The sequence below is a fragment of the Ictidomys tridecemlineatus genome, chromosome X (assembly GCF_052094955.1).
Source record: "Ictidomys tridecemlineatus isolate mIctTri1 chromosome X, mIctTri1.hap1, whole genome shotgun sequence".
NCBI lineage: Eukaryota > Metazoa > Chordata > Mammalia > Rodentia > Sciuridae > Ictidomys > Ictidomys tridecemlineatus.
In genome coordinates, this window is record NC_135493.1 from 57,098,631 (window position 1) to 57,123,275 (window position 24,645).

The 24,645-nt window shown below is 42.4% G+C and overlaps 1 protein-coding gene across 4 annotated transcripts in view; it reads right to left on the minus strand.

The window, feature by feature from the left end:
• Pcdh19 (protocadherin 19) overlaps positions 1 to 23,164 on the minus strand; it is a 105,715-nt gene extending 82,551 nt beyond the window's left edge. For 2 of the 4 annotated variants that reach the window (XM_021730693.3, XM_005331761.4), the window contains exons 1-3: positions 19,304 to 23,164; positions 16,396 to 16,536; positions 15,384 to 15,711 (exon numbers count right to left, since the gene is read on the minus strand). In XM_021730693.3, the coding sequence (XP_021586368.1) occupies positions 15,384 to 15,711; positions 16,396 to 16,536; positions 19,304 to 21,486 (2,652 nt within the window). In that variant the 5' untranslated portion in view covers positions 21,487 to 23,164. The remainder of the gene's footprint in view (positions 1 to 15,383; positions 15,712 to 16,395; positions 16,537 to 19,303) is intronic. The other 2 variants (XM_005331763.5, XM_005331762.4) reach the window with 1 other exon arrangement.
• Between the last annotated feature and the right edge of the window lie 1,481 nt (positions 23,165 to 24,645).

Genomic DNA, 24,645 nt, shown 5'->3' on the forward strand with positions numbered 1-24,645 from the left:
AAAGCAACTGCTTTTTTAATAATGGTCAAATTAAAGTCAGATACTATACTATAGTCACTGTCATGATATCAGCACATGTGTCTAAAGATATTAACCCAGGGGCTGGAATTGTGGCTCAGTGGTGGAGTGCTCGTCTAGCATGTGTGAGGCCCTGGGTTCGATCCTCAGCACCACATAAAAACAAAATAAAGGTATTGTGTACAACTACAAGTAAAATAAAATGTAAAAAAAAAAATTTTAATTTAAAAATAAAGATATCAACCCACTGAGATTAGCCCCTTTTGCAAGGGGCTTTTACATATCTATGACTCAGTCTCCCTCATATAGGCACTGGGAAACAAGAGCATCTAAAGCCACAACAATTGATTCTGTTCTTTTTCTTAGGCAATAGCAGCCACAGGGAGTGGAGGATGGAGGGTACTTCAAGACTTTTAGGCCTACCTAGGATCCATAAACAAGTTCAAAGTCAGGCCTTCACCCACATCCTAAACAGCATTTTAGGAAGGCCTTCCTCAGACTCAGTCCCAAACCCACACTGACTGGCAAATGTAAATAGAATTAGAATTTTACAAATAAATGTTCTTACTTTTGATCTGTCACCTTAAATTCACTTTAGTAGTATATGAATTTTTATAGTAATACATAATTTTTTTCAGCTGGAACACTGCTCTGCTGCATTAGCTTCTTTCAAATCCTGGCTTAAAGACAATTAAATATTTTAATTTCCTGGAGATTCTTTTTTAATCCAAACAATTTCATCTTTAAGCCATATAAAGGAAAATGTGAACTTTTTTTAAAGTTACTTCCTAATCGAATTTAAAACATTCTCAATATTTCCTTAAATGAAGACATTTACATTAAGGAACTTAGATTAAAAAAAGAAGGAGGAGGAGGAGGAGGAGAAGGAAGAGGAGGAGGAGGGGAGGAAGGATTTCCCCTCTCACACACAAAAAATGTAAAAGATAATTATTTCTATCAAATGCTTCATATGATAGCATTAGCTAACTTCCAACTCAAAGCTAGATTCATCTAGTTAAATGTCTTCACATAAAAGAAAAACAGTCCTACTGAAGGCCATGGTCTCCATTTATCCAAGGGACAGACCACAGAATACGGCTGGAGATGTTTTCCTGTAGCAGGCAAACATTTCATCCACAATCAGGATGATGTTGTACAGGGTTCTCATATATTAGCTATGGGGTGGGGGTGGGGGTTGTAGCATCTGTATTCAGGGTTTTTTCCATGAGAATTTTCTTTACAATACCTAAATTGTTCTTTTGTCTATCTATGTGGGGCCACTGAATTAAATATTTTTCACTTAAGTACAGTGCCTAGTATGTGAGAAGTGTTAAAGAAATTTCAAATAGATGCTGGTTTTCACATTAATGTTTTTCAAAACTAGGAGACTAGATAGAAAAGTAATCAAATAAATTTACCTTTCTTAAAAGGTTGAACCTGTTCCACTTTGTTGTGGAAAAAATGCATTTAGTTGAGGCTGCATTTGAAATTTTCAGCATCTTAATGACCACCAACTTATTAAGTTTCTTTTTTTTTTTGTCGTTATTCCAAATTGTTGGGGCTATTATCTGTAAGCACTATATGTGTCTCGGAGCCACAGGGCAGGAGCATGAAATCAAATATTGGAGAATATTTTAAATTGCCCATTTGATACTGAAAAAAGGGCTCTGATAAAAATAGTTTTCCAAAAGTGGCCCTTAGATGAAGCCTATATCATTTTATAGTGTTAAAAACCTGTACAGGTTGCAGTTAAATGTTACTATTTTAAAACCTCTTGTCCTATAAATAAAACTTGTGAACCAGATGTTTAACACTGATGAGATAAGCCTACTTTCACAAAGTATACATGTGGGCAAGAAGAATTAAGGAGGAAACATGTTTTTCATAACATTTTCTCTCAAATTTTAAACTTAAACTTTAAAGAAGATGTATTGTTAAATGTGAGTCTTCATACTTTTTTGAGAAATAAAAAGATATGATCTGACTGAAAAGTGAAAATAAAGAACATGTTTGGTCTGTTTTTCCTCAAGACAACTTCTTTGGCTCTTAATATTTACTGTAAAATATAGTACTAAACTTAGATGATTGCTTTTATGATCTAAAATTAATATATTCTCAATGTAGAAAATGTGGGAAATTAGAAAAGTGTATTTAAAAATCTTCTTACAACCTGAGATAAATGTTAATGCTGTGATAATTTTTCTTTCAGTCTTTTTTCTCTGTGTGTTACTGTGAGTATAGTGTGTACATATCTGTGTATGTGAATTAAACAATTGAAATCCATCTATAATAGGCTCTTTTGTTTTCTCATTTTTCTCAATTTTATTATAAAAACTTTCCTGGGTCATTAAATATTCCTCAATATATTATTTTAATGACTGCATAATATTCTGGCATATGTATGTATGATAATAATTAACTATTCACAAATGATGATATGTGGGTATTTCCAATGTCTTATTTCTATAAATTATGCTGAGATTAACACCTCTGTACATGAATTCTATGCAGATGTAAAATTATTTCCTTAGGATAAATTCCAAAATAGTAGGTAAATTCTAAAGAGTAGATATTTTAGGGCTTTTAGTATGCATTGCCAAATTGCCCCCAAGAAAAGTATATCAGTTCCATCAATTATACTCCATATAGCAGTGTACCATAATCATGCCCTTGCCACCTCTGAATTTGTTTTAATCTTTTCCAATTTGATAAGTAAAAGATGACATCTTATATATCAAATTGTTGTTTCCTTGAGCTGAGTTCATAAGATTGGTGAGGATGCAGTTGTGGAGACTTCAATTCCTATATTACTTGACATTTTAAAAAATATGCATAGTTTTTGCAATTAAAGTTAATAAGGGCTTTCCATTCCTATTATTTAATTACTAAGACTGAAATATTTTCATATGTCTATTGACTATTTGTATATACCTATTTGTGTTCATTTTACATTTTTATATTTTGGTTTGCCTTTGGTGATTTTTAAGAGGTTTTAATATATAAGGGTATTGCTTAAATGTCCCTTTATCTGAGAGGTCTTTCCTGATGTTCCTAGAACAACCTGCTTCCTGGCAGAACATGTATGGTTCATTCTTTCTTATGTTTCTCATATTACCATCCAACTTTCTATTTATTATTTGGCTCAGCCCTTAAAAACACAAACCCAATGCAGGAACACTGTTGGATGCCCAGCACCTTGAATAGTGACTAGCATGTAATTAGCCTTATATAACTATTAGCAGAATCAATTAATGAATTAATTAACATATGTTCTTTATAAAAACAGAGTAGAATGGTAGTTATCAGGGAAAATGGAAATATATTAATTAAATGGTACAAAGTTTCAGTTATACAAGGTAAGTACTAGAAATCTCATATGCAGCATAATGACTAGAGTTAACAACACTGTATTATATTCTTAAATTTTACTGAGTGGATAGATCCTATGTGTTCTCACCATTTAAAATGGCAGCTATATGAGGTGACAAATATGTTAATTAGATTGATTGTAGTAATCATTTCACAATGTATACATATGGTCAAAACATCAAGTCATACACCTGAAGTATATAAAATTTTCATTTGTCAAAAAAAACTCGATAAAGCTGAAAAATGAATGCATATCTGTGTATGTATATATCTCTGACTGCCCTATAGATTTAAAATATTTTCTCAGCTTATGGTTTATTTTTAATTTGGCTTATTATATTTTGGAACATACAGACATTTCTAAATTTTATATAATTGGAGCTACTGGTATTTTTCTTTGTGTTTATTTGAACTGCTTCTATGCTTCTGAATTCCTTTTCAATTTCAAAATTATATGGATATTTATTTGCTTTCTTCTAATAATTTCACTGAGTTTTCATCTTTACCTCTTTAAATCATGTGGAATTTGTGTCATATAATGGAAAATAAAATATTTTTATATTTATTGAATAAACCTTGCCTTCCTCCATTGATTTAAAGAAAATATGTTTAAACTCACATTTTATCTCTTCAGTGACAAGATACACTCTGAGGGGAAGTACTGCTTATGTTTTTTATCTATATCTCTCAGAGGTGAGTACAAGGCTGGTCAGTAAAAGATGGTCTACAAATATTTGGTGGATGGATGAATGGGTGGATATTCTCAAGCCAACATAATTTTTTTCAAAAAAAGCCTAACTACTAAAAAGTAAGTATATTCACTAAAGTCTGAAAGCAAATCTTCAGAGTGTCAAGTTTAACCTACAGTAAATAAATATCCTGTAAGAGCAAGGCACTTTAACCCCTGTAAGCTAAACTCATTGGTAACAAAAATACTTAATGAACACCTGTCCTCAAGGAACTCTTAAAAAATTATTCTTTACAGGCTTATAGTAGAAGAGTCCTTCCCAAGGTTGAGGTTACTGACTTCCCCTTCCCCTGAAGTAGCAGCTGATTTCCAGAAAAAAAAAATAGATTACTTTGTTGGAGACAGTGCTCAAATCCTGCTGAATGCAATCCACCAGCCTCCAACATGCATTGGGTTTAATAATTCTGGAATCAAATCCAGTTTAAAAGAAAATCTACCTCATTTTTGGCTCTCAAGTAAAATCCCAAGTGTCCCATATTGATTCTGTAAGGCTCAGTTAGCCTCCTCCTATGGCCTGAAATTAAAAATAACAACAACAAAAATACATTTTTATTGAATTCTGGCTCTTTGCTTATAATCTATAGCAAACAGCAAAATGAACAAAGCCTTGCTGAACTGCCTCTCATGCCAACAAATCCCACAAAGAGAATGACAATCAGTGAAATATATTGTTAAGCATGAATTTTTAGCTAAAATATTTATCTCTGTTGCAAGGTATTAGAATGAGAAAACCTTCAAAGTGGAAGCTTCAAGCAATTGCATTAGAAGTTGCATAATTTGGTTAGACTGACCTTAGAATGGAATAAAAAGTTGCTTATTTCCATAATGTTGGCCTCCAATGGTATAAAAGGTTAGATAATTTATCATGATACACAAAATAGTTCTCAAGAATAACTAACTTAGAAAGGAGATCTCGGTGACTTCCAGCTCTGTGAATTCTTAGTGTGAGAATCAACATAATTTATACTTAAGTGAATTTGCACTCTCCTGAAAGGTCTAGTTTGCCAGACAAGATGAGTGTATCTCCCATTCAGCCCTAGAACATGTAGACCAACTGAAACAAGGTTAGCGTACTCATTGATGCATTTATGGCAGAAGTCACATTGAACAGGAAGACATATTTGAATGAAGAGGCTATTGAGTTTTGATGTATAAAACTCACAACTTAAATGACATGCAGAATATGTTGCCCTCATTTAAAAATTAAAGGACTCTATCTATTGTATCACCTGCCATATCTGTCATTTGCCCTCAATACCATCTATAGAGCAGCCATTATCATCACATGAACTCAAACCTTAATGCAACCAACTATATGAAGCCCTTCAAACCAATGCTACAAAAATTCAGAGAATTACACTCAGAAATGGAAAAAAATTGGAAATCCCCTGATCCAACTTCTTCACATATTGTTACAGGTTTGTTGCAGTTTGGCATTTGTTGGGATTTTTCAGAATTTTCAATGTCTTAGATTCTGATTTCCTTAGTAGTAACAGGTTTTAATAACTAAAGCTCATGTCTCATAAAGTTGTTAATTTTGCTTCATCTGTTTTGCTAACAACTTCCTCTACCTTCCCCAGATAAGCAGATTTGTGCATTTGTTACTTTTGTGGATATAGTGAATCAGGGTCACTCACATATTAAAGAGAACTGTCCTGATGGGGTGTGCTGGGCTCAAAGAGTGAGGAAAGCAAAATGTTGTTAGCATCACACATTTTTTTTATCTCATTCTTCCAAATATGACATCATGCATAGCTACAAACCTTTGCAGTCCAGAAATCATTTTCCATAACTCTTCTTGTGGATACCTGATAATCAGATGTGGAAAGACCAAATCCCCAGATTGTCATTTCAACAATTCCCAGTGCCATGGTATAGATAGTTTACCATCTTTATGTGGTTTCATTCTATCAGGTTACTAAACAATGTATAGTTAGTGCAAAGGCATTTTAGTTTTCTTCCCATTTCAGCATTTCCTGACAGTATTTTTTACAATAAAGTGCACACATTTTTCCATTTCTAAAGAATATCCAGTAGAAGCAAAATTAGAAAGAGTGACCTAGAGGTCTAAGAACACCCATCCCATTAGTAAACTCACAAGCCATACAGAACATTGGTATTGCATCTATAACATTTGAAATTTGTTTTTAAGGAGCTATAGCTCTAATAAATTGTTTTGCAATTTAAAATTGGGCAAAATCCCACAATGATAAAAACCATTATTTAATACTAATGTCATTGTGTTCTATCCCCTAAGCTCTTAGGAACAAACAGTACCATTAGCATACCCCCTCACTCAGAAGTATATACACTTCAGAAATAGGAATGTACTAATTAAAGAAATGATCAGTACAGCCAGGTCATAATCAATGCCAGTCATATGAGAATTTTGTGTCTTCACAATGGCTTCTGTGCCTAGCAACATAGAGGAGGAATTTAATCTTCCAATAAGCCAGGCACCATTACCTGTTGCCAAATGCATTTGTTCACCCCTGCATTCCCAGAACCTTGCTTTTCTCATGCATGTCAAGTTTCAAATACAAATGTTAGATTACATATATTTTATCTATTAAAAAATACTTAAAAGCTAACCAATTCTAATTAATGCAGTCTTATATAGTCTCCCTACTCATGAATTACCTATGTATACAGGCAGCCCAAACCAGACTTCTCCAAACTAAGTAAATTAAAGAGGAAGAGGAAGGCTTGAAACAAAATTAAGCCCAAAAGAGACAAAAAGAGAAACAAAGCCTCAGAAAATAATTTCCAAGGAATTGAAGATATTCACTATAAGATATTTTTCAGCTGAGCTTTGTGCACAGCAATGATTATATGGCTGTTTCTTACTCAGAGATCTCAATTATGAATAGTCACAGAGAGATCTAACCTTGGCATACATCAGGGTGTCTTGGTCTCACATTTGGAGGATATCACTGACTCTGATTAGGCTTATGAGCATTTCCTCAGGGAGGCAGCCAGCAGAGGGTTCAGAGAGTGGAGAAGGGGGCCCTGAGGACCTAAGATCATAGACATGTGTATAATCAGCACAGCTGGTAAAGGCTCCATCACAAGAAAGTCATATAAGTAAGGAAGAGAAGCAGATACACACACACACACACACACACACACACACACACACACACACACACACCACTTCCCAAAAGAGGAATCTAACCTTTAGATTAAACTTTTCTTCCTGCTAGCTTACACAGGGAATTCATTTTATTCAAAAGAGCAAACTACACAATCTAAGAAGAGGTGCCCTTCATGCTCTGGAAATCAGATTTAGAAGATAACATAATCCAGAAAGCAAAGCCGCCAAGGCCAGCGCTGGTGGTAGTTAAGGAGAGCAGCTTGCCACAGAACAGTGGCCAGATGGGGCCCAGTGGGAGAAGCTGAAAACTGGCCACCATGGCACTCAAAGACTTAATGGAGCATCAGAAGACTATGCACACGAAGGCAGTGCTTAAGCATCTGACAATTAAGAAGCCCTGGTGCTAGTCCATGAATGCTGAACTCAAGGAGAACACAGGTTTGACACTGAATTCTCACCTGCTTCAATCCCAAATGGTCTGCTCACAACTCTCAAGGTACCTGTTCCGGACACCTGTCTGTTAATCTCTGTCTCACAGTTTTTTCATGAAAAGAATTTTCTCTGTTCTTAAAGGCTGAATTTAAAGAAAAAATCTTAAGAGACTCCTTTCATTTTCCAAAGTAATTCCAGTGTTCCACCCAATCCAGGAAACCCTCATTGACTTGAGGAATTTTCATTACCTGGCACATCAAGTTGGAGCCACATCTCTTCAGGAACCAGCTCAAGAAGAGAAGGCAAAAAGTATTAAAAACAATTTGTGGTGGGCTTCCATTCTTTCAGCAAAAGGCCTACAAAGAGTGGAGGAAGTACAACAGGATGGAAAGAGGATACACTGTAATATTTCGTTTCATTTTTTAAAATCTGGAGCAAATATAAATTACCGAAATTTTTAAAATCTGGATGCCATGTATCTGTCTTTTCTGTATATTTTAGCTGTTACATAATTTCACTTTTTAAAATTAAATGAAAATCAACCAGAAATTAACCAGTGAGAATTCAAAGGCCTGATACCAGTCAAGGAAATAAGGAATTACCTCACCTCATGAGGGTTTTGTGAATCTTGTGAATGTAATGAAACTCACTTTAAGCAAACAAGATATGTAAAAATTCCGACTTACAAAGGAAACCAGGTAGAAGTTGATTATACACATTATACAAGGACACTTTCCTCTAGGAAAGAATCCACCACAGGGTTACTTTAAATATAGAATGCCACCACTGTGGTTAACATGAGGTCTAATTCACAAAACAGACATTCACTGACTGAATAGCTTTTCAGGAACCCAACTACCATCAAAGGTGTATCTATAGATCCTCCTGGAGACCTCAGTCAGGTTTTCTCTTCTGTGACAGAAAACACAGGATGCACCTGAGGAACTACTTACTGTCAAGCAACACGGAGTGTATTTTGGTTGCAAATGTTGTGTCTTTGAGCAAGTCATTTGCCTTTTCTAACTCCATTTTTCATACAGTAGAAAAGAAACCTTGGTCCTTTCTGACAATTCTTCCAGGAATACTATGAAACTGCAATGGTCCTAGCTAATATTTTAAAATTAAATTCTGAATGATAGCAAATGAGATTTCTGCATGGGAACCCAAGCTCCTGGAGCTGGCAGAGATGCCCTCCCTGCAGCTGCAGGGCTTTCATCATTCCCCTGGGGTGACACAGGGAAATGCTAGCACACCAGGTACACCCACTGCAAGGTGAGTGACCCCACTACGCTGTCCACACAAAACCACTCAAAACTACGGAACAGCTAGAGGAAATGTAACTTGAAGAGCATTTCCCTCCACAAGCAACTGATCCTCTGGGACTTTCACTTCAAGCCTCTGAATTGTTTGAAGTAAATGAGGCTCACATTAAGGGACAGCCACTCACACATGAAGAAATGAAGCCTCCTCTCAGAAGGGGAAAATGGCTGCTCCAGAGCCAGCCTCCCACCTCTCATACACAGGACTCTTGTACAAATGGCTTCATCCACCCATATCTGAGGCACTTGATCCAGCCAATCATAGCCTTCCCAAGCCCTAGAAGCTGAGACATATATGCAGAGCGGTCAACATCTGAAATTCTAAGCAAACACCTCAAATCCACTGCAACACCATTAATGAAAAACTCCAGCTTTCTAAGAGGTGACTTCATTCTCTTTTTTTTTTCCAGTTCTCTAATTCCTCACAAGCAACCCCTTAAGCCCCCAGTTTCAGCCTCTGGGCACAATACATGGAAGCTACAGCAAACTTTGGCAAGATAAGGGAGGAAGAGGTCTCCAGCTTCTCCCACCTTGTAAGTATAACAGAGAAAAACCAGGTGGGGCTGCTGGGGCCAAAAACAAGTGGTCCTCTGATAAGAAGAATTCCAGTGCCTCAGAGCCCTCTCTGGAAAATGTCCTGCCTCCAGCACCCGAGGGAGAGAAATCTCAGGATCATTAGCAAGCACTCTGGCTGAGCTCAACTTTAGTGAAGGTGTATAGGGAGAGAGGTGATCTCTAAGGTAACCAGTTAATTGCCAATAAGGAATGATAATAATAAATTAGCAAATACTAATGTAAACTAACTCAGTTCTGCAGCAGTTGCATGGAGACGACAGAGGAACAGTTTATTCTGGAACACATCTTGCAAGCTGATCCCCGCTGGGAAAGGCACTGCCTCAGCTAGATGTGTAACAGGGCAAATAAACGTACAATGTAGGCAATGGGTTTCCTTAGAATGTCTAATAGTAGAATTGGAGCCCTTGATTTTTGAAGAAAAATGGAGTGAGTATGCTTGGACAGATGAGGGCTCCATTGTTTTCTATTGTTTCCTTCTGCTGCCTGAGGGTTATTTTGATCTCTAGACTCAAATGATTCCAACACTCCATCATAATAAGGAAACTAAAATTTATAAAAGCAAGCTCACTGGAGAATTTGTTTTCATTGGTAGTGATATGTTGTGTCATTCCATGCTATCCAAATAAGCTTCATCATACCTACTAATTTTCTAGTGCTCTCTCAATCTGCCATGTGATAGATTTGTGGCTGTCCTTATCCCAGAGTTTCACTCTAATCACTGCAAATCCATAAATTTTAAATTGTGTTTAAGGACAAAACCATGCTGAGATATTTATTTCTTTTTCATTTTTCTTCATAGTCTAACTGATGTTTTATTGTCATTATTTGCCCTAAGATGACCATGCATTCATTCAGCCTTTTTGTGGTAGTCTTTTTCGAGGATAACTGGAAATATTCAATTCAGCCTGCCACACATGCCCTTGTTCTATAATCTTTTCCACTGCTACTACATAACTATTCATGAAATTGTTGCATGAGTGACCACAGCAGAGCACACACAGAACCTTTAGGACAAATCATATCAAAGATGCTACAGATTTCAGGCAAAAGGTAGGAAATATAAGGAAAACATTCAAGAGGCTGGGGATGTAGTCTCAGTGGTACAGCACTTGCCTTTCATGTCAGGAGGTCCTGGGTTTAATCCCCAGGATGGGGGTGGGGGATAGAAACTCAAGATGAGATTAAAATTGAAGCCAAATTTTAAATCCCTATGTACCTATGACTGGAATTTTAGAAGGTCTTGGCTACTATAGTCACTCCTTTAGAACTGTCAGATTAAAAACATTCAGCATCAAAAAACTAAAACTTAAAATACACCACACAAAAGAGAATGAGTATTTTTTTAACATTTCACCCCTCCTGAAGTCAGGAAAAGACCCCACCCAAGTCTCCATTCCCAGCAGAATACTATATGACATACTAAGTAACACTCAAAACAAAACATATTTCTAGAAAAATCTTAGGAAAGTGACCAACCTACTATCTTTCTTCATATTCACCTTCTTTTTCAAACTCCTTTCCTCTTTTTTCCCTTTTTCTCCCTGTATACACACACAGAGCATACTTTCATTCACACACACACACACACACACACACACACACACACACACACTAAGTCTGAACTAAATAAAGCAAAACACTAAGACCTCAAATTTCACCCTCGAATTCAAGATATTTTAAAAATACTGGCATCACTAATTCTGCAAAAGTCTTGTATAAACAACAAAGGCATCCTCCACTTTGCCTTCTCAAATTTGTGCACAAACCCACAAAATCCACATAGTTGACTTTCCAACCAATACCAGAGGACAGGTAAACAATGATATCAAATTCTATGCAGGATTATCTCTGTAATATGAGAAGTTAAATTCAAATTCTCTATAATTGTGCTCCATTCCCTTTACTCTACTTACCTAACTGCTTCTAAATTCATGTTCCCCATAGTATCTAGAGTGAACATTGTTCAGATGCAGCTAGGTCTATATGCTGATGCAGAAACCACCCTCAGGACTAGGGGTGTGACTCAGTGTTAGAGTGCTTACCTAACACATGCCTAAGATTCCCAGCACTAACACCAAAAAAAGAAAGTCACCCACAATTCACCAAACTTGGAGAGTCCAACCGTAAATTTACATATAAATAATGGCAGGAGAAGGAAGTTCTAAAGAATCTACAAAGTAACAGGTGATTAGAAACTATCTTGTATTTTAAGATAGTTTGACCAGGCCTAGTGGCTTGCACCTGTAATTCCAGTGACTCTGGAAGCTGAGGCAGAAAGATCACACGTTCCAGGACAGGCTCAGCAATTTAGTGAGGCCCTGTCTCAAAATAAAAATTCAAGGAGAGCTGGGGATGTAATTCAGTGTTAGAGCATCCCTGGATTCAATCCCTAATACCTGAAGTAAGAAAATAGAAAAGAAAAAGAAAAAAGAAACTATCTTATGTTGCTTTCAAGTGAAATCATATGGGTGATCTTAGCTCCCCAACTAGACTATAAACTCTCTGAGGGCAGAAGTTACGTCTTATATTTATTTGGAATCCCTATGGTACATGCTACACAGCTGAGCATAGTGGATGCACTCCAAATGCTTACTGATTTGATTTAATGCCCCTGTGATGAATTTCAAAGTACAATAGAGTAAAGCAGCATAGGAAGCAAGCACAGTAGTTCTGACTCTGCTGATGTATAATACCCTGCTGAGTAAGTGCTCTAAGGGACTCTACAGTAATGAAGAAAATGGGTTTGTCACAAAAGGGAGCCCAGTGTCCAAATCTAAAGAGAAAGAATGTTACATGCTCAGGAAAGAGATATTATCCTGAATTGAAATTATCTGTATATTGTGTGTTTCCCTACAAACTCCCTGGGGTCAAAGATCAAGTGTATTATTTAGTTTCCCTAGGAAATAGTAAGTACTGTGTCTGACATGTTCTAAATGTGCAATAAATGCTAGTGGGTTGAACTAATGAACAAATGAAAGAATTGTTTAATGAAATCACATGAAGGACAAAAGAAGTGATACAATATGATTTAGTAGAAAATTTTCCATAGAATCTTATACTTATCACATCATACAACTTATTATTCAGTTCCCTAATTGTTTAATAAATGTTGTTTTCTTGGATGGATTCCTTAAGTAATGAGGAAAATATAAAGAAAGTTAGGGAATGTAGCAGGATATTATTATCCCAGGAATTCCACTGAACCCTATAATAGTACTTATCATTCCATATTGCAAATCACCTATTTACTTGTCTCCCCATTAAATGTGCATTCATTGTCTTTTTTCATCTGTGCAATGCCAGAGCCTAGAGCAGTACCTTAACAAAAGTAGATGCTCAACAAATACCAGTCGAACACATGAGTCAACCATGCCTGCTCTTCTATAGATTTCACTGGATTTAAGTATTTTATCCAGTTCACATTCAAGGGCTTCTAGTATGGAAGAAAAGAAGAAGTGTCATTTTCCCCATGCAGGGCTTTGTGACAGATACAGATCAAATGGCCTGACTGTGCTTGGCTGAGTAGGCTTCTGCCTTTTCTGAGTGGGTTTTCAATTGAACTTTCTATGAATGCATATTGGAAATACACACTTAACTTCACAGTGTCTAATACATGCTATCATGGACCTGCCTACTTCTCCACACCAACTCTGTGTGATTTTGTTAAACAAGTAGAACATCTGGCTTTGTGAGTCAGCAACGTCATCAGAACTGAGACCTTAGGTTTTCTAAATATTTGAAGTAATACATTCTTCACTCTGCCCATAAGAGAATCTCAGAACACTAAGTTCTTAATAAAACCATGATATAGTTATAGAGCTCCTGCCTCTTGATTGTATTTCATAGACACTTGTACTTGCATTTTTCTGGTGCCCTGAATTGATTGCATGAATGATCACCAGGTCATCAGAATTCAATACATTTGTCCATCTCCCTAAGCAAGATCACTATCAGCAACCAAATCACAACCTTGGCATATTTCACCTCCATTGTTGAGTGATCAGTGTGAAGAGTCTGGCCACACCCCTTTGTAGGTATCATCTATACAGAACCAGCTTAAATTCCTCTTTGGTTATAAGTGCTCAGCAAGACACACTTAGGTATACACACCATTGTCAACAGTGATTCCCAATTGCCTAGTAAAGAAATACACCATTTTAGGGGCACCTATGAATCAGACCCTTATACTACATAATGTCATATTATCCCGTGCATGGTAAATGTACCCATTTTTGTCTAAGAGACTCAAACTACATAACAAACAGTGACATTTGGATTCAAAATTGTGATCTATCTGGTTCCACTACACAGAACTGCCTCTCTCCCTCTCCACTGCTGAACTATTGGTGGTCTTCAAATGATCCTCCAAGTAGTCTATGGTCTAGGCCCTAGTAGTATTCAGGGATATTAATAATTACAACTGAGCCTATCTAGCACAATATTATACTTTCAATAAATTTTTATTTATGGAGCTATGAATTTATAACCTTGGTGCTTTTGTTGCCAGCAAACTACCTTCATTTGTTCATTAAAAATACAGTTTTTGGGAGCTATTAATTCTGGTGGGAACTAATTTTCAGGGGAAGCCATCAATGTAAGTGATCCTAAGATCCCTTTGTCCTACAAAATTGATATAAACACTATGCAACCATTTTATGTAAACATGATGGCCTGGGTATACCAGGCGGAAATATTTCTGAAACAGGAAGGTATCACTGAAACAGTACTTTGCTAGAAGTTTAGCACCCTGTGCCCTCCCTCTCTTGATGACCTGCTTTGTGAGTCTGAACAAATCTCTTAGCATCTCTGCACCTTTGTTTCATCATCTACTGAAGGACCATCTACCAAGATATCCAATCTCAAGTATCAAAGGAGACAACAATTGTAAAGGTGCTTTGAAATATGTTGACGTACTCTCCAAGTGTACAATATTTCTTTCATTCGTGGTCTGAATGGGGGCACATGCCTCCCACTGCACCAAATTTCCAAACAAAGAGGGAATTAGGCAATTCATAGAAAAATGAAAACAACATAAAAACTACCTTCCACCTAGCCACCCACCACCATCATCTGAATATCACCCTACTATCCTGAAATATTTCAATAGCCAACAAGCATCTGACCACATTGTGTTTTTAAAAATCCTTCCATTTGGAAACATTCATTCACATTAAAGGGAAACAGAATTAACACAAATGCATAGCTAATTCCTAAAATGTTCATATTAGTGACAGTTTCAACCTCCTCAGCTGTCAAATGTTATTATCAGAACTGCTGAGAAATGGCAAAGTGGCTTTCATTTTTTACTTGCCTCCCATGAACCAGCTCATCCATATTCTTGGCAAGATGCTAGAGAACAGTGGTGTGAGGGGGATAAAAAGAAAATGGGGGCTTTAGGAGGCTGAATAACTCTTACAGGAGAACATTGCCCCCACTGGAGTGTTAGAGGGTTTCATTCATTTTCAACATTACTTAGTGATACTTTCTAAGCTATTTCAACTGGCATATTGTTACCACGGGCTCTCAAGCATGTGATATTTGCAACAGGTGGAGCAAGCTTGTATTATGCCAGGACACCGTAGTGGACTTTCAAAGGTTTAGACCCTTTGGGTTCCTGCTTGCAACACTGGCCCACAAAATCCATATATTTTGGGTTACCTTTTGCCCCAAGAAACACTGATAGCAAACCTAAGTAAGGAAGTGGGCTTAGGCAGAGAAGTTCTCCCTGCCGCTGCAGGGGATTGTACCAGCATAACAGTCTATGGTGTACTGAACAGCTCAAAAAGAGATCTGTGAAGACCTCACAGAGCTACTCATCTACACTCACCTCAGGCAGAGGCACACCATTGATGATCAGATCTGGCTGCTGGGGGCCCTGGCTGTTGAAAGAGTGATGGTAGATATGGTTGGCGCTGGTATTGCGAGTATTCTGGTTCTCTACATTCAGGAAAGTGCTCTCAGAGCGGCGGCAGCCCAGGGGCAGCGTCTGCTGGTGGTAGTCGAAATAGTTGAGGGAGGAGGTCAGGGAGGAGCAACTGACAACGTTCATCTTGTCTGTCTCCTCCACATCCCGGGGTACCAGGCGGATATCATTCTTACTGATTTTTTTCTTCTTGCTTGATTTCTTTTGATGCCCATAGGAGTACTCAGCGATTCTATGTGACAGAAAAGGCAGCATGAATTGATAACACCCTCCCAAACCATGCACTGATTAATAAACATTAAGCATCCCAGAGGGTTGCACCCCATCTCCGCTCCAGCTCCTTATTCTGGCGCATTACATCATCTGGTTTCTCCCTGTGCTTTTCGCATGCGAAAACAAGCTGAGGGCCATGAAGTTTTCATATTGAACATAGTAACCTCCCCCTACCCCCACCCAAAAAAGTTTCTATAATCTGGATCTGGAATTTTTCATTTGAGTGGTCAGTGAGCAGGGGTGGGAGGATGGGGAAAGTTGAGCCTGTGGGAGAGAAAGCATTAAAATGCTTAAATCTGGAGCTTCCCTGGAACCCAAAACAACTTCGGGGTAAAGTGAGAAGCAAACCCCAATTTAACACAAAGAGGAGATGGAGGGAAATAAAAAATAAACTGCTTGCCAGTTCCTCCAGGTATTTACCATGTAGCAAACTCCCTTAATCAGCTTCCTCTATGATTGACCTGATCAATTTTGGACTGGGGTAGAAGATGAGATCCTGTCCTTTGAAGTCTCCTCAACTCCTGTCCTCCACACCCTCCGCCCTGCCCTAGCCCAGCTCCCTTCTACTCTCCACCCAGCCCCCTCCTCTTACAGAGAAATCTGATAGCCAAACCCATTTGAATGAGGGGAAATGCCTTTTTACCTCTTTCCCCTTAGGCTCACTTTCTCCTCTGCCTTTTTGTCTTGCTCCTCGCTAATGGGAGAAACCGAGATGCAATGCAGACACTTGCTGTTTTGTCCTTTTATAAAACAGCCGAGGAGACAAGTGATGGTTAAACAATTACTGCAAAGGAATTTAAAGGTTAGTGCATTCAGCATCCTTCTCCATTCAGGTGTACCTACAAGCAGCTGTGCTGCAACTGGAACATAAAGAGCTCAATTTAATTAACACTGACACAGACCCAGCAACGTGCACCAAAGACACCAAGCATTAAGAGACTTGTCAAAAGAAATACATTAAAATGTAGGCAGATTATCAATGTCACTTATTACTTAGCACATAATGATTTCAGCTTATTGTTTAGAAATTCAATTTCTAGGCAATAATCAGCAAAACAATAGGGTTAATAAATAATACAGGTTGATCTTTACAAGGGAAAGACTGCCTGTATTCTCGCTCTACAAAGCTAATTGTCTGAATACAAAAAGGGAGCCCAATTCAAGCAGCAATTGCAGATCATCTTGCAAGTCTCATAAATGAATGCATTTCAGGAAGAGGCTCTGCAGAAGCTGAGAACAAGAAACCTCTGCCTAATCACATGGAAAGAAACGCTCCTGAACTTTAGGTTTCTAAAAAGTCTGAGCAGATGGAGAGACTGCATATCTACAGAGGCAAATAATTGCTCTGTCCCTGGGATCTACCTAGAGCTAAGCAGTTGAGTTCCCCTCACCCTTTCACTCTGTGCCCAGGCAGACTTGCAATGATGGCAAGCTGATGCTACTGGGGATTGGGAGCGGATTAAATCCCCCCAAACCCCTGGAATACGGTTGATTTTCTTTTCTAATCTGTTTACAGAATCAATGGGAAGTTCTAATCATTTTGTTTACCCATGATGAGTAAGTTTGGCAATGCCCCATCCAATTATTCAGCTGAGGCATTCATTGCATAGCCCTTTCTGTATTGACCAATTATTTAATTAAACTGTACTTCATTAATCCCAAACCATCACAGGGAAGAGAGTGCTTTACAAAATACACATTTGGGTGAAGTTGGAGAGCACTGAGATTTGCACTTTTTTTTTCCAAATTCAAATGCTCTCCTCCCTGTTTTAATGATCTCCCTGGCAAGCACTCAGAAAGAGCTCTCACTTCTAGTCATATATCACCAAGAGGTGGCAAAGCCTTCAATATCTTTATTTCAAGCTGATTTCTTTTTCATCAAGGAAAGGGTCTTATGCATTTACTTTATGCTGAGAAAATGGCTTAAAAAGAGTCCCCTCTATCATTATCTCCATATAAATAAAATTTTATTGACCCTGCATTTTTCTCCTATAAAAATCGCCACTGGCAGTCACAGGTTTCAAAGGTAAGAGCAATATTAATTTCCATTTCTCCCATCTGAAATGACTCGGTGCTGAAGGAAAGAAAAGTCATGGCCATTTCACTAGTAACAGGATTAAAGCATTTATGAGGCATTGCAGCTGCTCTTTTATGGCACCTGATTGATATTCATGTGTGGTTAGCATTTGTCTACTAACTTGTGTAATGCAGAGAATAGTAAAAGGGAAACAATAATTGCATGGCTGTTACATATTCAGGGAGCTCTGATTCACAGAAGTGTGCATTTCAGATGGTGTCAACTACAAATCTGACCTACAGGAACATATTTTGACTGATTAACATGCAAGCACAGATGGCACAAAAGACAAACTGGATGTGTAGGTGTGTTGAAAGCACACACACACCTTGGTTGGAAATAGCAGCATCATTCATTTTCAGCAAAGTAAAGAAACAACTTTTTTTTCAACTGTTTCGATGAGACACTGCTGGAAAAATTATATATTAAGTTGGGTTCTAGAAATTCTTGGACTTATTTATACTATCCAATTGTAAAGAAGAACTTCAGCAAGACCCTCTAATGTGCTAATCCGGATTGTTTTTTAAATGCTATATGTCATTCTAGTTTCCACATTTCTCTTCCTTTTCTTCACCCTTCTCCTCGTCTCTCTTCTCCCCCACCCCAATATACACATCCTGCACACACTTCAAGAGAAATTGTAACACAATAGCCCATAGTGACATCCACTGGTAGCAACCAGATCTTAATGCCACAGCACAGTTCCACATAAGAGGAAATCACCATAAACTCCAAGATTGCTATTTTTATTGAAACATCTGGATGCAAAGTCTTGTCCCTCATTGGGAAGTTGGGTCTTTATACACCAACCTAACAGATATTTGAAAACATACAGATGCCTGACAGAATTTCACTTTATATACTCAGATGTTTAGAGATTAGATCAAACCAAACCAAGAAGAGACATAAAAACACTAATCACCTGTTCTTTGTCCCTTACTCTGTTTCCCAACTTGAACTCCTACTCCCAGGCACTCTTCAGAGTTTATCACTGCAGCAAAATAGGGCAGCTGCCAGCATTCCCTCTCCTTTCAGTAACTGTCTCCAAATCACTGTGCCCTCGAAATCAAGTTATGGTTTTGCTGAAAATGTGAGTCTCATCTCTTCTTATCTCTTCTCTTCTTTCTCCCTTTCTCTTTCTCCCTCCCCTCTCTCCTCCCCCGCCCCTAGTTCCCATAACTTCATGGAGACAGCTGTGCAAATTTTAAAATGATAATTGCTTTTCTGCTCATCATCATTATGTGACAGAATCCATTCAAACAGTAAATGATTGTCTTCCAGCAAATTGTCAGATCAAAAGAATTGATCAACTTGGACTCTCACAAACTTTTCCCCCCTCCACAAAGAAGCTGTGTGAGTATGCTGCATGCAATTAAGTGGGAAACAAAAGCACTGGGGTTTTCACACAGAGACACAGATACTCACACCTTACTCATCCCAGACAAAGAAGAAAAGAAAGAAAAGTTGGCTCTACCTGCAGTTGTAGGTTCGGATCTCTTTGTTGTCGCGCTTGCACTTGATTGCCACGAAGATCATAGTGACAAAGAGGATGCCAGCAATAGAGCCCAGGGCGATAATGAAAATCAAGGATAGGTTCACTGAGCCCATTGACTCTTGGGCATCAAGAGCCGGGGAAAGGTAGATTAGGACCAGCGCAGAGGCTGAGAGAGACGTCTTGCCGTGGTCATGGGCCACCACAATAAGCTCATAGGAAGCTTTAGAGCTCTCGCCGAAGGTGCGGGTGGTTCTGACTTCGCCATTAACCTGGTCTATTTCAAAGAAGCCGCGGTCACCCTCAGTCATGTCATAGGTAACTCGACCATTTTCGCCCTCGTCGTAGTCGTCTGCCTTGACAACAGTCACCAGGTAGCCTATGCCTGAGTTTCGGGGGATGTAGACCTCAGCAGTGCCATTGATTAATGGCGGGGCTGTGATAACTGGGGTATTGTCATTGACGTCTAGGATGATGACCCGCACCGTGGCGTTGCTTTGCAGTGAGGGCAGGCCACCATCCTTGGCCAGCACCTTGAATTCAAATGCCTTGGTCTGCTCATGGTTGAAGGATCGCAGAGCATAGATATCACCCGAATTGGGATTGATGGAGACATAGGTGAATACAGGCATGTCCCGCACCTGCGACGGCACTATCTGGTAGGAGACACTGCCATTGAGACCCAGATCAGGATCGCGGGCAGACACAGAGAGAAGATAAGCGCCGGGAGTGTTATTCTCCTGCACGATGACCTGATAGTAGGGCTTAGAGAAGTGCGGGTGGTTGTCATTCTCATCAGTTATGCGCACTGTAAAGGACTTGGCACTTTGCAGCATAGGTACGCCGCCGTCGCGCGCCTGAATGGTAAGATTGTACTGATCGTGCTGCTCACGATCCAGCCGACCGTCCACCAGGATAGTGGAGAAGCTCTCATACTCCTGCAGGCGAAACGGCACGTTGCCCAGCAAACGGCACTGCACTCGTCCATTGAGGCCTGAGTCGCGATCGGACACCCGAACTAGGGCGATCACGTAGCCTGGGGGGGCGCTCTCACTCACCTCCACAAGCTCACTGTTGACCGACAGCAAGTTGATTATCGGTGGGTTGTCATTCGTGTCCAGCACGCTGACGGTGACCTTGCAGTGTGCTGGGATAGAGTTGGGCCCCAGGTCCTTGGCCTGAACGTCCAGTTCGTACACGTGGCCCTCTTCATAGTCTAGGGCACCGGTGACAGTGACCAAGCCACTGTGTGGATCGATTTGGAAGAGCTCGCGTGTTCGGTCGTTGACATAGCCATAGAAAGAGTAGACAACCTGGCCGTTGGTGCCCTCGTCTGGGTCACTAGCATTAAGGCGAATGACAGGTGTGTTGGGAGGCGAGTTCTCAGGCACGCTCACCGCATAGGTGGACTCGCCAAACACCGGGTTGTTGTCATTGGAATCAGTCACCTTGATGCTGAGGCCCACGGTGCCCAAGTGCGGCGGGTCTCCGCCGTCGAGTGCAGTGATTCGAAAATTGTAGTGCGACTGAGTCTCGCGGTCTAGACTTTTCTCCACCACGAGTTCAGCAAAGCGTGAACCGTCGCCACGCGTCTTGATCTCCAGGCCGAACAGTTCGTTGGGCGTGAGCTCATAAGTCTGCACCCCAAAGCTGCCAGAGTCGGGATCATAGGCGCTGTCCAGCGGGATACGTGTGCCGGGGCTGGCCGCCTCTGATATCTCTAGCTCAATCTGTGCCGCTGGGAAACTGGGCGCATTGTCGTTCAGGTCCTTGATCTCTACCTTAATCACGCAGATTTCCATTGAGCTGGACATAACCTCGAGAGAGATGATGCACTTCGGGCTCTGACGGCACAGCAGGTCGCGGTCAATCTTCTGCTTGGTGACCAGCAGGCCAGAGCTAGGGTTGATGTCCACCAGGTGCGGAGCGGAATTGGACACCACACGAAAAGCGGAGGCCTGCCGGGGGTCCAGCGCGAAGCCCGCCTCTCGCGCGTCCTTGGCCACGTTAGCGATTACCGTCCCGGCACGCTGCTCTTCTTCCACTGAGTACTTGAGGTTAATGAGGGCGGCCGCCTGCGTCCACAGTACGGCCAGCAGCAGCAGCACAGGCAGCAGGAGTGACTCCATGGCTGCGCGGGGCTCTGCTTGGCCTCGCCTCTCCATACCCCTCCGAGGCCGACGCCGCCGGCGCTCCAGCTTCCCGCCGGCTCGGGCCGCCTGTTGCGCGCGCCCCGTGGCCCCGGAGGCCGCGGGAGGAGTCCCGCCCAGGGCGGCCCGGCGGCGCGGGGCGTATACCCGCGCCGGCTCCAATGCTGAGGTTGCGGTGGACTCGGCGGGGGCTCGCTGGGGGCCCGGGGGCTCCAAGGGGCCGAGGGAGCGCCGCGCGGCCCCGAGCCCCCTCCCTCCAGCCCGGCTACTCAGTTTTCCCCCTTCAAAGTTAGCGGGACGCGACTGGCCGCAGCGGCGCAGGGCTTCGGGTCTGGCGACGTTTGCGAAGCCGAGACCACCCGCGGCTGAGTCCTGACAGTACTTAGAGCAAAGACTCAGAGGGCCCTGGGGGCGCAGCCTTTCAGGCGCTGCCCGACCCGCCGCAGCGCACCAGCACTGGGGCTGCCGAGCGCGTTGTCTGTGCACCTGGCATGCGCAAGGACCTCCCCCCAGCGCTCCCAGCTCCCTGCGGAGAGAGGACCCGCCTGGAATGCGCCCTCCGGGGTCTGGGGCGGCCACACTGGCCTCTTCAAGGCCTGTTAGGGAAAAAGAGGGATCTCAGGCGAGAGTCTGAGTTGCTGGCAAGGGCTGCGGGTGCCCAGGGATCTGGCTGAGCTGGATGGCGGTCCCGGGGCTGGCAGAGGAAGGGGGAGGGGACTTAGGCTGCCGAGGAGAAAGCGTGCTCCCCGGCGCTGAGATTGGCTTCGGAGGGCTTGGGAGGCGCGTCTGTTCAGGATCCGAGGTGGGCACGGAGTCTCCCCTACAGAGCAGTTGAGGGGCTGCGGGCGTTTCTCGGAAATCAAAGTTATCAACGCAGCCCAAGCCTCCACATCAAGTTTGTGAAAACGGGGAGATGGCAATTTGTCCAACAAAATCAAAGTCCGGGTCTTTCCAATGGCCCGGTGGGGGGAGGGAGGTGGGGAGTGGGGAGGAGGGGAAGGGAATCTACAACAGTACCGACCAGGAGAGGCGGGGCAGCCGCCGTGGATACCCGGGGCTTCTCCTCCTCCCTGGGTTTGGGCTGGGGTGTTGCTCCAAGGGTCACCGCTGCTGTCGCCGCCGCTGCCGCGGGAGGAAGCCCTCTTAGTTCAGTCGCATGTCGCCGGGGTCCGCCTTGGCAGCTTCCACGGATGACGGTTTTGTCGCCGCCAAAGTTTACTTGCGGGAGCGTCTTGATTCCATCCTCCCGAAGAAGCACTGACCGCACTGCCTCGGGCTCCCTCCCTTCCGGGCACTCGCGCGCTCGGAAGGTCTGTCTCGCTTTTTGTCTGCCTCGGGCTGTGTGTGAGAGAGAAAGAGTGAGTGTGTAGCGTGGGGAGTGTGAGTGTGGAGTATGAGCGAGCAGGAAGAGACGGGTTTGGGGTGGGAGGTTTCTGATCTTAGATGAATCTGCTCAGCTGGAATGCCGCGGAGAGCAATGCGCCCTGGGCCCGCGCTGGGCTAGGGACGCGGATGCCAGCGCCCCCCGGGCAAGCCAGGCATGGTGCGCGGGAGATGTGCTGCCGTCTGCGCTCACTCGTCCGTCTCCCCTCTGCGCCAGCCGCCGCCGCTACTGCTGCTGCTGCTCCTCCTGATGCCGCAAACTACTGGCCGCGGAGTCTGGAGAGAGCCGGAGAGACCCGGAGCAGCCGAGCCCGGCTACGCCAGGCGTTGGCCAATCAGCGAGCCGCCCAGCGGGCTCCGGTCTTGGGGCGGGACCAAGGCACCGGGGGCGGGGTGGGGCGGGGCCAGGCGGAAACTTACACACCGGCGGGACTGAGTGGTCCCCGGGCCTGCGAAGCCCATTCGGGAGTCGGGGGAGGCCGGATAGGTGGGATAGGCAGAGGAAAGAGGGCAGGGTAGAGCGGGAAGGGGTTGGGCTGGTGCTGCGGCTGAGTCTCCTTGGGAACCATGTGCCTCTCCAGTTTGCAGAGATTGCAGGAGAGACGAGGATTTGATTCTCTTGGCGTGTTTATCTCCCTCACATATCTTCGTATCTTGAATATAATATGCATTCTCTCTCCTCTTCCCCCACCAATTCTTTGTCTCATCATCCTGGATTTCCTGTTTTCCTCTCTTCCCATTCTTGGGTAGTGTAAGGAAGAAAGGGAAACAGAAAGCACCCTGGGGTGGTCATTCACCCAACGCTTGGCCAGTTGTGTCTTCACTTCATGGGGGCCAGTATCCACCCAGATTATTATCCCCATCCCTAAAACCCTGGCAGATGCCGCACTCCCGCCACCCACCCACCCCCCAACACCAGCAGCAAGGTCCCTGACTGGGTTCAGCTAGCTCTTTTCTGTTGCTTGTTAATCAAACTGAATCTGTGGTGCAAAGACTGAACCTCGAAGAGATCTGGACACATTTTACTGCCCCTCACCCCACTCTTTGGATAATTTAGCTCCCTATAAATAAATTGTACGTTTGAGAAAAGCCGGCGGAGCGAATGCCGCCGCGCTGCGCCGCCGCCTCACCTCGCCTTGCCTAGCCGCACCAAGCTAGAAGACCGGAGAGCTGGACAGACGCTGTGGGGTGGGCGCGCCATTCACAGAGGTCTCTGGCAGCTGGGATCCGGTGTTGGTGTGCTGGGCGCCCCAGCCTTCCCACCCGGCCTCAGTCTCAAGGGGCTGCCAGTTCCCTTTGGGCGGCTGCGGCGGCTGCGGCTGTGCCAATGCTGGGAAACAGGAGGCCAGCGTGGCCAGGACTGACATCAAGCTTAGCCTGCCTTCTGGATGGAAGGCGCCCTGGGGACTGAAGGGACTCCTCCATGCCCTGATCTGAGGCTCTTAATTAAGGTCACCGGCGGAAGGAATCAAAAATCACTCCCGCTGCACAAGTTTTATTTTTCTTTTTTAAAATCATGTATTGGGGGCAGGGGAGCAGTTTCTGAATTCCAATTCTTGGAATCACCCTTCTGAGTGAGTTGTCTCGGGTATTTTGGGAGTTTTGGGTGAGCAAACTCCTAATTAGCCCAACGATAATTGACCCGACTTAAAATGAGAATCACTTTTGTCCTTTAAAAACATTAAACAAGAAAAGGAAAAGGCATTTGGACACACAGTGGATTTTCTCAAAACTGCCATCTTCTTGCAGAGAGCAACTCAGCTGTTTTTTAAAATATTTCTCCTTCCAAGG